Genomic DNA, 14,192 nt, shown 5'->3' on the forward strand with positions numbered 1-14,192 from the left:
TTGGATTAACTAATACTCGACTCAGTATAGCAGAAGCACGTTATACAGATTTATACACAATCTTGAGACAAGGATTACAAATTACCATCGATATAAAGCTAAGTTGAAGGCAGTCGCCGAGGGTTTGAGACTCCACAGTTACCCAAATAAAAAAAATGAAATGAAATAAATACAGACAATATTATAGGTTAAAAAGTATGACACTACTAAGCACAGAAAGGAAAGGAGAAAAGAGGGAAAAAAAAAAAACTGAAAAGAAAGGAAGAAACTCTAAAGACTTTGATAGCATTATCTACCAATAAGCATGCTAATGATAATCTGACATTCTCCAAGGCTAGACCAGTTGTGATTCACTTGGTTATAGAAAGACATGGTGGAGGATTGCAAATCCCGACCGAAGCTCCTTCCCATGGAGCTAGCTATAAATATCTGCCACAGGAGCAAAGACCAAGGAAGACATCATTTCTTAGAACCACTGGTATGCAGCAATGCCAAATAGAGTTGTACAAAAAGAAATGACTAAACAGAACATGATGCAACAGCAAGAAGCAACTTCCTTAAACTCGATTATAGAAGCAAACATGACTTGGCTTAATAAAATGACTATGACACTACTCGAAAGGGACTATAAAGAATGCCAAGTGTCAATTATTTGGAGAGAGCCAATGTGGAATCAGTCGATGAACACTATTAGACTATGAACCCAGAGCTGCCTGATCGGCTCATTCTTGGTCCTAGAATAAGAAATACTTAACGATACCTTGTCAGAGCATCTTGTACCTTCATCATCGACATAGAACTATTACCAGGCACAATAAGTGTGAGTTGTATAGCTTGGGAAACTTCAGACCAGATGGAACTACGATGCAGAGGGACATAACAAATTGATGTTTCCTTATTGTAAGAAATCAGCTCTGTTGATTGATTTAAAAACTAGGATAAGTTTTTTAAAAAAAAAACAAGGATAAGTTTAACGGGTGCCCAAGTAATTGATTCGATAAATTGATCCATGAAAGGAATCTTATTACACAAAGTAGTTTCTGATTCACTAATTGATGCCACAATTCAAGCAAGGGCAAATCCAGTAATCTGTCAGTAAGAAACTCAGCTCTGCTTTCTTTTTTAACTATAAAAAGCACAATGAATTGTTCAGCAAGCGAGACTCCCCTCATTACTAATCAAATACCACTTCGTGATATTAGAACTCTCAAGAGAGTCACAAAACTCATGCCCGGGGTGAAAGAAAACCTCGGAAGTTCATAACTGACGCAGAAAATTCTGAGAAAGTATCCAAACAGTTTCACCCTTTGGAATGTCTTCAAGAATGTGAAAACCAACAGATCGACAGAAACTTCACACACGAGTCTCATTTGACGATAATTCGGGAAAACAGAGTAATTATAATGGTCGAAAAAGTTTCGCAAAATCTCCACCTTAGAACTTTGTAAAATCAAATCATCACAATCTCTAAAATATTCCAACAAGGGTAAAAGCTTTTCCTTTGAACCAAGGCAGACCGAAGAAAACAACCCCTTGTTGCCCCTCTGATGAAATTTACAGTTTTATTAACGGACATTTCTCCCTCTGTACCATTCCAAATCGTTCGAGTAGCAACACAATTAAAAATTGGCCAAGAATATGCATAGGACTCGAACAGGTTCAGTCGAACCAATGCAAAGAGTGAAAGCACACCGCCCGAATATAAACATTGACGCCAACTAATCTTAAATGAACTATCGAACTATGCAGCTCCTCTCTGTCAGCATTCGATATTCGAGCAGGTCGAAAGATCATTTCTTTTATTCTTTTTCCAATTCCATTTTATTGATTCTTGTGAATGGAGAAGAAGATGAGAACTTGGTTTCTCACCATTGGAAGCGGAGCGCTTGTGCTTGATCCGCTCGAGCTGAACCTGCGTGTCCATGAACATCTTCAACCTCTGGACCTCCAAGTCCTTAGCAAACTGCATCCTCTGCTTCTCCAAATCCATCGTTTGCCTCAACTTCTCCCCTTCCACTCTCTGGTACACCTCCCCAAACCTCTCTATCGCCTTCGCTAGCTTCTTCATCCCCTCCCCATCCTCCTCCTCGCTCTCCCGATCCTCTTCCAGATCCTCATCGTCCTCGTCGTCTACTTCAACGGATGCCGCCGCAGCCGCCGCGACCTCCGAGTAGTTCCTCCTGAAGTAGGAATCGTCCGCTCTCTCGGCCGGCCTCTTCTGCGGGAGAGCCGCAGCTGCCAGCGCCGGCGACGGCATCTTCTTGTACGGAAGCGGCAGCGCCACCGGCGGCGATATCGGCGGCGACGGTGAGGGTTTCTTCGCCGAGAGGCTGGGCCCGATCAGGGAATCGAGGCGGTCGTAGAAGATCCACGAGGAAGTGAGAGCCCCGTTCGAGGCCGAGATCCGCGCCTTCTCGGTCTTGTACTTCTTCTTGACAGTGTCGATCCGGTTCTTACACTGGACGTCAGTGCGGTGGGTCTTCTTGCTGTGGCCGTGGAGGGAGTTGACGGCGTCGGCCACCTCGCGCCAGTCCTTCTGGCGGAGGTTCCCGCGGTTGAGCTCGACGTAGCGGCTGCCCCAGGCGTCGATCAGAGTCCCCGTCGCCTCCTCGCTCCAGCAGTCCTCCCGGACCGGAATCGGGCGGGGGTTGCTCTGACCGGACGCCGGCGGCGTGACGGCAGAATCCGTCATGTCCCCCAGCTGGACCTAGAGACAGCGAGAGATGCAGAGAGAAAAGTCGCGGCGGCGACGGAGAGCTGAGATCTGAGGAGAGGGAGAGAAAGGGAAGATGGGAGAAGGGCAAATTAGGAGAGTCGCCGGGGAAAGCGCGTGAGGACAAAGAAGGGGGTCGGCCGGCTTCGGCTTTCGGGTTCGGCGGTAGGCACTCGGCTCGGCTTGGCGGGCTCCGTTTAGGAAACGGCATCTTTTTTTCTGCTGGTGGGATTACGTCGCCGTCGGTTAAACGTTGACGCCGTCACCCCCACCAGAGTGGGCCGCTGCCCGTCGATATGGTAATGCGGATGGGAAAGATTAGGTTAGGTGAGCATTCCCGCGCCCATGAGTTACAAATTACATGAACCCGGTGCGTGCTCCCTAGGAGTGATAACAACGACATGGGGCCCACTGGATCACGATCAGCAGGTGCATGTGGCGGGTGTATGGAATGATTCACCGAGGAAATGGATTTGTCTGTGACTTCTCCTCTGTCTATTGCCTAACTTGAGCAGTAGAGGAGGGACCGCGGGAGGAGACATTACAGGGCCACGTACGCAAGGACCTGAAAGAAAATTCCCGGGGAGATGTACTTTATTTTTGACCCCCCTGAACCTTCCTTTATTTACATTTTAGCGCGATACTATACATTACCATCTTAGCTAACGGGCAGTAAGAACACAGAGTGATACTTGAATGGCTGAAAGAGAATGTAACGCAGTGACTTACGCTCTTATTTAGTAATTAAGATATTCCAGATTTGATATTCAGTTGAATTATTTGTGTCGCTTTATTAATTATTAGGATTTATGTTTTATTATACTAAATACATGAGCCGTCCTTATAATCGGGAAAAAAAAGACTTGTTTCTGTTCTGAAAATCGCATTCTCGTTGTTGGATAGGCATCCAGGGTTTGTAGTACATTTTTTTTAGGGTTTAATTGCAAAAATTCTTGAACTATGGGTTCAGGTGCGATACATGTGAATAAATACCTCACTTGTTGGATAAGCCGCGCGTTTATGCATATTCCACTCATCGTAATCCCCGAGGATTATGAGGAATCCTCAGATTATTACCATGAATTTTAGAGAGTTTTGCAACAAGATAAATAATATTGCTATTTAGCTCCATTGTTGTGTTATCCCTTTTCACCATATCCTTATCCGTCGACTGCATGGCCTCCCTGTCTGTGTTTTCCTACTCCACCACCTATATTACGTACATATATAACTAGCCATTCCACCTACACGTTACGCGAGATTATGACTCATGAAAATAATATTTTTAAAAATATTAATTAGTTTATAATTGTAGAATTAAGTTTTTAATAGTTTTCAAATTGACGATTAAATGAAATTATTTACTTTAGTCGAAATTAAGGTAATTACTATATAAATTTATCTCATATATTATGCGATTCACTTAATATTTTTATTACTCCATTTTGTTTTGAAACATGCATTTATTTTTTTATATGTAAATTATTCTACAACATTTTTATTTTTCATCAAATTAATGTTGGTTGTTTAGCAAAAAACTTATGAATTATGTATAGAATATTAATCATTTTATTATTATTATTATTTGAAAATATGATTTTACACGTAATTTATGGACCGTAAAACATATAAGTTTTTAAAACGATTTATAATAAAGTAAAAGATGTAAAACTTTAAAAATTAAAAAATCTTCTACAATTTCGATTTGTGAGGGGAGCTTTTTTTTTTTAGGGCGTGACTTTTTTTTGTCTTAGTCAAAGATGAAAGTGGCAATTTGAGCAACTATTATTGAAGTTTTTCATAGTTTTGATTTGCAAGAGAAGAGATGGTTCTTTTAAGAGGCGGCGTTTTTTTATATGTCTCAATCACAGATGGAAATAGGAGTTTGGGAAATTGTTATTGATTTTATTATTTAGTTTCGGATCGTAAGAGAATTAAAAGTTGACTCCTTTTCTTTAAATAAAAGATAGAACATGGGAGTTTGGACAATTATTACTGAATTTATTTTTTTATTTTTTTATTGGTCAAGTTATCTCCATAGGTAAATGAAATGTGGCATGACAATAAGGTGAGGGTTTGACACTTGGAACGACCTCGATAATCCTCTTTCTCCCCTTAGAGAAACATCATTAATCCTCTCTCCTCGTTTCACAATTACATATTACATATAGATAGTGTGTCCTATATATGTAGTGAATATAAGTATTAGCTCAAGCAAAAAGAAAAAAAGAAAAAAGAAGTGAATATAAGTATTAGAAGTTCTCCGTTAATTAGTATTTTTTTATTTGTTAAGAAAAGTACTAATACTTTGTAATGGTTTCGACCTCCTTCAACACAATAAGACCGTATATGACTTCTTTGTGGGTGCATTTAACTATAACTAGAAATTGGCCCGTGCGTTGCGCGAGTTTATTATATATATATATATATTTGTTTAATTAAGTTTATACATATATATTAGTGTTAAATTGGTATTTAATGTACAATAGTGTAATGCTACCAATTTGAAGGTTAAATTTGATCAAATAATTTTCGTTTACTTAAGGTAATATATATTTGTATTAAAATTGATATGCAATGTACTCGCTATAATTTTACCAATTCGAATGTTTTGCACGTGTTTTTTTTCCGTTTAAAAAGGTTTATATATAAGTAATTTTTTGTGCATTTTTTTCGTTTAATTAAATTTATATACATGTAGTTTTTTTACGTATGTATTTTTTTAAATAGTGACTATGTAATTTAGATACTTCAATACATCACAATACACCATCAAATAATAATTAAATAGCAATGTGAAGATGAACTTTTAACAGGAGACTTAAGGGAGAACCGTGGAGGGGGAGATATAGATCCATTCACTCTATATCTCGTACTGAGAACTTCTCCTTTTTGCTCTTTTATTTATTTTGGTCGTCCCGAGAAGGACGAGCCGATACATTATGATTGTATATGTAGCTCTCTTTTTCGAATGAGTAAGAAATGGATTTACTGTATTCCATAACCAGTCTAGCCAATTACTTAAGATGCATCGAACTGCACTGAACACAAACACACAGCATGATCCAATTGATCAAGGGAACCTTAACAATACGGGAATCCACGAGGAACATAGAGATAAGAACAGTGGTGGCCAAGAGGCCAAAACTATGAGATTTCTAAGCAGTTCTACTTGAAATCCTCTCAAACAATACGAGGTATGAACGCCTCGGCAGTATCACCATACAATGTAGGCAATATAGCAGGCCTAAATATCGAGGGAGAAGCACACCTCTCAAGCTTGGTCGGCGAATCAAGCTCGGTCAACTACGATAGCTTGAGAGCTCTCTCAATAGTAAGATTTGCAATCAAGGTCCCCTCCCGACATATATGTGTAATCTTCATACCCTGGTCCATAAAGGTCTTGACGTCAGCGCTCAAGTCGACAAGCATACGTCTACGAGAATAGTCGCCGCTGATAATCATAGGGTGGACATCCCTCGAGTCCAGCTCGACAATAACACGAGTGTACCCTCTCTCCTTACACAACTTCAATCCGTCGAGTACCGCCTGTAGCTCGGCCTCATCAGATCGAGCGACACCAATTCTACAAGAAAATCTAAGGATCCATTGACCCTTGGCATCCTGCAGAACTCCACCTATCACAGCTGGTCCTGGATAACCCTTGGCATCTACTTGTTATTTTCGGCCATTAAAATGTCGTCGACATATAAAGAAAGGATCAAGAAATTTCCTTTGCACCGCTTGACATACACACAGTGGTCCTCGTCATTCATCCTAAACCTATTAGACGTAATGGCTCGATGGAATCCATGGTGCCATTGCCTGGATGATTGCTTTAGGCCATATAAGAATCTTCGAAGCTTGCAAACCTTGTCCCTTTTGGTTGTTTCCATTGAGTTATTTAGATTATTGTAGCAGAAATTTGTTTGCTTGTATGTGCTGATTTGAGAATATCTTCGCGCATTTATGATTTAGTTGTCCTCTAATTTCGCAATAACCTGTGAAATCAGCAAAGATAGCATGCGTATAAAGTTTACTCACTATGGACAGAATTAGGACGCGATTTTCCATGTCTATGATAAGGACAAGACTTTCCATCTCTATGATAGGGACAAAAATTTCCGTCTCTATGATAGGGACGGAAATTTCCATCTCAATTTTGTTTTTATGATAGGGGTGAAAATATAAGTTTCAATCCGTCCAAATTTTTTAGACGGACTGCACTATCTTAAATTTTCCTCTCTATATATACAGACAAATATTTCAGTCAGAATGTTCATCTCTTTTTATATGGACACTTTCTTTTTTGATGAAATCGTTCGTCTCAACATTAGGACAGAGCTTTCCGTACAAAATTTCAGTCTGTACAAATTGGAGACGGAAATTTCGTCTCAAAATCCATCCAAACTACTTTCGTCTCTTTACTATTCATAAATCTGTCTCTAATTTTAGACGGATTTATTTTCGTCCCTATTACCCATCCCTATGAAGCGAAAATCTTGTAGTGGGAGGGGCCGGTTGGGAATTGGCAATGGAGGAGAGGGGGCGGGAGGAGGAAAGGGGCCCGCTCTGGGTGTCACCATCGGGAGGAGGAGAAGGGCACCTAAGAGATTCGCTGGTGTGAGGAAGAGAGGGGTCAGCTAAATTTTGATTATATTTGGGGTAACAATAGTTGGGGAAGGTGGAAGTTTTTTTCTTTTTCTCAGTGGTTGTTTTATGTAATAATTAAAGAGTTTCAGTGTATTCTAGGGATGATTGAAATAGTTTCGGTGTGTTTTTGGTGTGATATTTTTTTTAATTATATTAAACAATAATAATAATAATAATTCAAAAGTTAACAATTCAAATTAGTAACATCCGTGTAATTCAACCGATTTGGCATTGTATTCTACCAATTTGAATGTTATATTATACTTATCTATTCAATGTATAACGATGCAATTCTAGCCAATCGAAAATGATTGTTTTGGGGGTGAATTTTTTTTTATAATTATAAAAACGATAATAATAAAAAATTCGAAAGTTAACAATTCGAATTGGTAATATCCGTGTAATTCAACCTATTCGGTTCTGTAATTGTACCAATTTGAATGTTAAAACAATATGAAATAGAGTTATATTATTCTTATTTATTCAATGTACAACGATGTAATTACAACCATTTGAATATGATTTTATTTCAAAAAGTCAATTGCTTTATATAAGTAATATTTGTCCTTAATAAAAATAATTATTTCCAACTAATATTTCTCTAAAAAGCAATTGTCATATATATATATATATATATATATATTTGCATGTGCTTTTTAATAAAATAATAACTATATAATTAAAATAGTTCAACACATGGCGACATGTGGCGAAACCCATATGGGAACATGGACACATGGCGACTTTCTGGCAACACATGACAGAAGCTGGAAAGGTCAATGATTATATGTATCGCGACCAAGTTAACTGTTCCAAGCATTATATATTATAAATTTATTCAAATGTTAAAACAATATGAAATAGAGTTATATTATACTTATTTATTCAATGTATAACGATGTAATTCCTGCCATTTGAATATGATACTTTCAAAAAATCAATTGCTTTATATAAGTAATATCTATCCTTAATTAAAATAATTTGTTTCCAACTAATATTTCTCTAAAAAGCATTTTTATTTGTATTTTTGCATGTGTTTTTCTATAAAGAATAACCATATAATTAAGATAGCTCAACACATGGTGACACATGACAAAACCCACATGGCAAAATTTTGGCAACATATGGCCGAAGTTGGAGATGCCAATGATTACACGTGTTGCGACCTGGTTAACTGTTCTAAACACTATATATTATATATTAAGTTTTTTCAAAAACTCAATTGCTTTATATAAGTAGTATTTGTTCTTATAAAAATAATTATTTCCAACTAATATTTCTTTAAAAACAATTGTTATATTTTTTTTCATGTGTTTTTTTGTAAAATAATAACTATGTAATTAAAATAGATCAACACATGGTGATACGTGGCAAAACTCATATGGAAACATGGACACATGACGGAAGATGAAGATGCCAATAATTACACGTGTTGCAACCTGATTAAATGTTCAATGCATTATATATTATATATTGATTCATGGCTAATTTGCACTTATAATAGAGTAAAAAATAGATAAGTATAATTTCTTTTTTTCGGTAAGCTGATAAGTATAATTATGTTTGCATATGACGACTATAATTTATACCAACTGACTTTGTTATGAAGTCAATTACCCATTCTATATCATGATTACCAAATTAGGACATTACGAAAAAATTGTATTCATTCCCATCAATTTATTTTGCATACTACAGATTACAATATTATATTATTGTTTATGTTCCCAATAATTCAGTACACTTCATTGAGACAACAATTTCACAACACAACTAGGGCTGTTCAAAAAAACCGAGACTCCAAAAGTCGACCTGCCCCAAACTGATCCGAATCTTCGGGTTTTTTAGAACCCGATTTGGTTCTAGGGTCGGTTTACTTTTTGTAGCTCAGATTATGATACATTTTCGGGTTTCATAGTTGAAAATTCGCCTGCCCCAAACCGACTCGAATTATGTTGTTTGTATGATTTTGTGTTTGATAAAGGTTTGATCCCCATTGACCCTTTTAATTTTATCTAGTGGTAGTGATGCTATTATGGTCTATGGAATTTTAATTATCTTAGCGAAATTATTATTGTTAAAATTTTGTGTGAATAAGCGAGAATTTATCTTATTTGTATTTTTCATTGAATTTTTCTTTTAAATCTTTGTTGTATTCGGATTACCCGAGAACCGACCCAAAAAATCTGATCCGTGAAGAGTCGTTTTTCTTCTTGTTTTCGGATTCATTCTCGGGAATGGTTTTTAAAATAAAAAACCCGACCACTTCGGATCTCCAAAGATTTTTCCCATAACCGCACCAAACCGCCCTGTGGACAGCCCTAAATATAACCCACATTCTAGGTCGAACGATAAACAGGGTAAACTTTCTAAGCAATCTTAACATTTCTTGTAATATAGCGATACTTGGGCCAGGCAATGCCCTTACAATTTAGCCAAGCTGGAATTTGTTCACCGAAAATTTGAATTTTAGCAATGACCCTCTAAGCTTCTGCGATTTGCATATTATCACCCTAAATGTAATTTTTGTCATATTTTTTTTTCCCCAATCCGTAAGCTTTGCTCTTTCATTCCAAAACTAAGATCGATACAACCCACGCTATTGGGCCACAAATTTCCACAATTCGCGCAAGCCTAACCAAAAATGAGCTCGCAGGCCTAAGCGACACGCAGATCAAAATTAAAAGGCTTGCAGGCTCAATCCAATAAGGTGGTCCAATAGAAGAAACGTGAAAGATGAGCTTAAGGCCAAGCTCCAAGGCATTATTACAAAGGGAAAAGAAAAGGGGGTTATGCTGCTAAACAACCCCAATTAACACCATTTGCTTTCTGCTAAACAAACATAATAGAGATGAGCATGCCAAGACAGCCTAGTAGCAACAACCTGTAAGGACTTACCACTCAACTTCCTCATAGCCCATTTAATTTCATAGTTCCAATCGCTGCAAGTTCTTCTTTCTCCATTGAGCAAAAGAATCAGAATTCCAGGTGCTCTTTGAGTGGGTGCAAGAGAAAAATAAGTGATTATGACTTCCCTCCTCCATATGACATGGAACACATAAGGAGCCAATGCCCTGCTTCCGTCTCTTGACCTTATCCAGAGTAGAGAGCCTATTATGTAGTGCTGGCCATGACAAAAAGAAAGTGCTTTGGGATGCATGGCTGAAACCAGAGGATCTTGTGCCAATGAACCTTTGTCCTCTTCCTTCTCATGCTGATGGATGATCCAACTACTGAAAAAGATGATATATTATACTTTAGTGCTTTGTCTGGCCCCAAGAAAAATGGAGGAAAAGATTGGGGAAGGAATGGGAACTTGTATGCAATTTTAAAACTCGCATACAAAATTCCTTCCCCTTCATTTATGTCCATCCAAACGGAACAATAAAGAGGCATCTCCCGAAGTTTACGTTTACATGGACTTTACTTTTGCTGATTAGTTTCCTCTTTAGTTATTATTAATTTTTATTTGGGTTGGTTCGAATTATTGCTCAGTTATTGGCCATTTCATTTGGATTTGGAAACCGTAAGTGCTGGTTAATGGCTCATACAGTTTCAGCCGAGTGCTAATACATCATCATATTAGAATTTCATGATGGTCTATTAATTACTAAGCATATAGGATAAACCAAAATATGTAGAGCAGGTAGATAATGATCTGTATAGTTTCAGTCTAAATGTATTAAAGAGGGATAAATCCTAAAATTATTATGGTATAATGGAAGATCCTTATTGTTATGATTGTTAATCATAATGGCCACATGTGGTTTGAGCTCCTGAATTATATTGACCTCCATCATTTACATTTTATATAAAATAAGTGGCTTTACGCCATCATGTAAAAATAATAAGAGCATATTTTAGTTGATTTTGAATTGGCGTTCCATTCCGAATTAACTGCATGTCGAATCCCGATTCCCTATTCTAGTATGTGGAATAGAAATTCTACATGCCAGTGCTTTTCGCGATGAATGGAATAGAAATTCCATGTACGTCTCTAATCTGTCCAAATTTTTTAGACGGACCATACCGTCTTAAAATTTTCGTCTCTATTTATGCGGACGAATATTTTAGTTTGAATGTCCGTCTCTCTTTATGCGGATGCCTTTTTTGGACCAAATTGTTCGTTCCAATATTGGGACGGAGCTTTCCATCCAAAATTTCCGTCGATGAAGATTTGAAACGGAAATTCCGTCTTAAAATCCGTCTAAACTACTTCCATCTCTTTACTGTTCATAATCCGTCTCTAATTTTAGAACGACTTGTTTCCGTCCCTATCAGGCGAAATTCTCGTAGTGCATGCTCATTGCGATAGGCATTCTCAGGGGATAATGCTCGACAATTGAGGGCAAGCCTCCCCTGAGCTCGTGTCCACGTCGCGAGCTTGTTTAGAGCTATGGTAACCTCGGGAGAGACTGGTACTAGTCTAAATTTAAAATAATGTATCTAGGACTTTTTGGATTATGATCTTTATGCAGCTCTTTTCTTGCTGAAGTCGACGAACTTATTGAAGATATAATTATGATGGTTTTCATTTCGCTAGTCAAAATGTTCTATCATATATATAATTGTAATTTCTCTTGATTTATTCACCATCAATCATATTTTGGATTAATTTTCATCGTAACACGCCAAGGGTGATTTAGGGCCTAAGATCAAGAAGAGAGGTTAACACCGAGCTTAACATTTGTAATGTAAGCTTAACGCTGAATACACAGTCGAGATTAGTTATAGACAGCCCAACTCAAAGGTTTAATCATAAGAGACCTGTTTTGTCTGTTTATCGATCAAATTTAACTTAACTTAATTTTACTTTAATTTTCTCTCGATTCAACAACATAATTATTACTTTTTTATTTATTTTTATTTTTTCTTCAAATTTTCTCTCATACTTTTTCTTATATATTATTACAATAAATTTTTTAATAATAAATTCTCTCAACTATTCAATACTTTTTCCTTAATTCAATAACATAATTATTAGATTCTCTCAACTATTCAATATTTTTTCCTCAATTTAACAATATAGTAATTACTTTTTTCTCAACTAATTTTATCTTTATCTTTTTAAATTGAACTAAATCATATTAAATCAAATTTAACTTCATTATCATTTGCAATGTGCCCAATGATTGTTCATCTCTCAACTGTAAAATTAGAGATTGGAGGCTACTCACACGTATAATCACACTTGAGAAAAACCTAATGAACACAGAGAGTTGTGATCCTACGAGATGTGTGAGTCCTGTGAGGTCTCGAGGAATAAACATCCATCATAATTTCAAAAAAAAAGAAGAAGTAATTATTGACACTGAAAAGATAGATTGCAGAGTCGAAAGTGGATAGATTGCACCTAATAGACGTCCCGAGAATAAACATCCATCTAATCATCTCTCGTTTGGAGTTGTTTGAATAATGTCGTCCACTTGTTAACTCCAAAGCAATTAGGTGCGTTTGCTTCTATGGTGGAGGGAGGGAAAGTGGGGACAATTGTTCTGCCCACTTCACAAGCATTTATGCATAGATTAGTCATTTTTCTCTAAGGGGGAAATTTCCATCTGATCTGTCAAAAACAATCCTCCAGTAGCCACTACTTAATTATGTTTGTCCGGTACATAAAGTATAGAATCAGCAATATATATTGAGATATAAAACTATAAGCTTATTATAAATATAGACGGCCTCCCTCGTTCGCAATATGTGTTTTTTCGGGTTAATTAACCATAAATGCACGACCTTTACATTTTTTTTTCTAAATATAGCACGACCTTTAAAAAATAACATAGAAATGCACGACATTTGCATTTTTTCCTAAATATAGCACGACCTTTAAAAAATAGCATAAAAATGTACGATATTTGTATTTATTCCTAAACATAGCACGACCTTTTGAAAGTAGCACAAAAAGGCACGACCTTTACCTTTCTTATCGCACGATCTTTAAAAAATAGTACAAAAAGGCACGACCTTCAGGTTTAGCTACGATTTTAGCACGACATCAATTATTCGACAATTTAATGGTAACAGCAACGGCGCCTCGTGGCACAACATGATTGGACGAGTGGGTCAAACATATTTTTATTTAATTAAAAAATAAACAGAAGATTTTTTCTACAAAAAAGAAAGGAGTGGATTGTAAATTGCGAGGGTGCAATCAGGTCCCCCACTGCAAAATGAAAGAGCCCCCAATATCAGGGCTCTTTCAATTCCAACAATGAATGCCTTGATTACGGCCAACACCCACATAATTGGGGTCCTGCTGCGGCCAACGATCCCAATTGGGAGATGGCAACCACCGGCATAGCCACCACTGTTGGTCCCCTCCCCGTTTCCTCTTATTAAGTTGAATCCCCCTTTCTTTTCTTTTAATTTTTATAATTTTTTTAATTAAATAAAAACCTGTAGGGTCTACTTGTCCAATCATGTTATTCTACGTAGCATCGTTAGCTCTACATTAGTCATTAGCGTCACAATCTAACGGAATAATTGAAGTCGTACTAAATGCGCCACTAAATTTGAAGATCGTGTATTTCTGTGCTATTTTTTAAAGGTCGTTCTATATTTAGGAAAAAGTGCAAAAGTCGTACCTTTATGTGCTACTCTCAAAAGGTCGTGCTATATTTATGAAAAAATGAAAAAGTCGTGTCTTTCTATGCTATTTTCTAAAAATCGTGCTATATTTTAAAAAAGATGCAAATGTCATGTTTTTCATATGATTAACCACCACCCCCTCTCCCTTTTTTTTTTTTTTTTTTTTTTTCCGGTTACAGGATCGTAATCATATTATTAGGGTATATGTGGGGAACTCTATATAGTGAGGATCTGG

General features: G+C 36.9%; 1 protein-coding gene across 1 annotated transcript; it reads right to left on the reverse strand.

Annotated features, from left to right (window-relative positions):
- LOC116205083 (trihelix transcription factor ASIL1-like) lies at window positions 1–2,995 on the reverse strand. Its single transcript, XM_031537542.1, has 2 exons — window positions 1,870–2,995; window positions 1–429 (listed from the first exon to the last, which is right to left on the reverse strand). Exons 1-2 carry the CDS (start codon window positions 2,690–2,692, stop codon window positions 416–418), a joined length of 837 nt encoding a protein of 278 aa, XP_031393402.1. The 5' UTR covers window positions 2,693–2,995; the 3' UTR covers window positions 1–415.
- Between the last annotated feature and the right edge of the window lie 11,197 nt (window positions 2,996–14,192).

This window comes from Punica granatum, chromosome 4 (genome assembly GCF_007655135.1).
Source record: "Punica granatum isolate Tunisia-2019 chromosome 4, ASM765513v2, whole genome shotgun sequence".
NCBI classification, from domain to species: Eukaryota; Viridiplantae; Streptophyta; class Magnoliopsida; order Myrtales; family Lythraceae; genus Punica; species Punica granatum.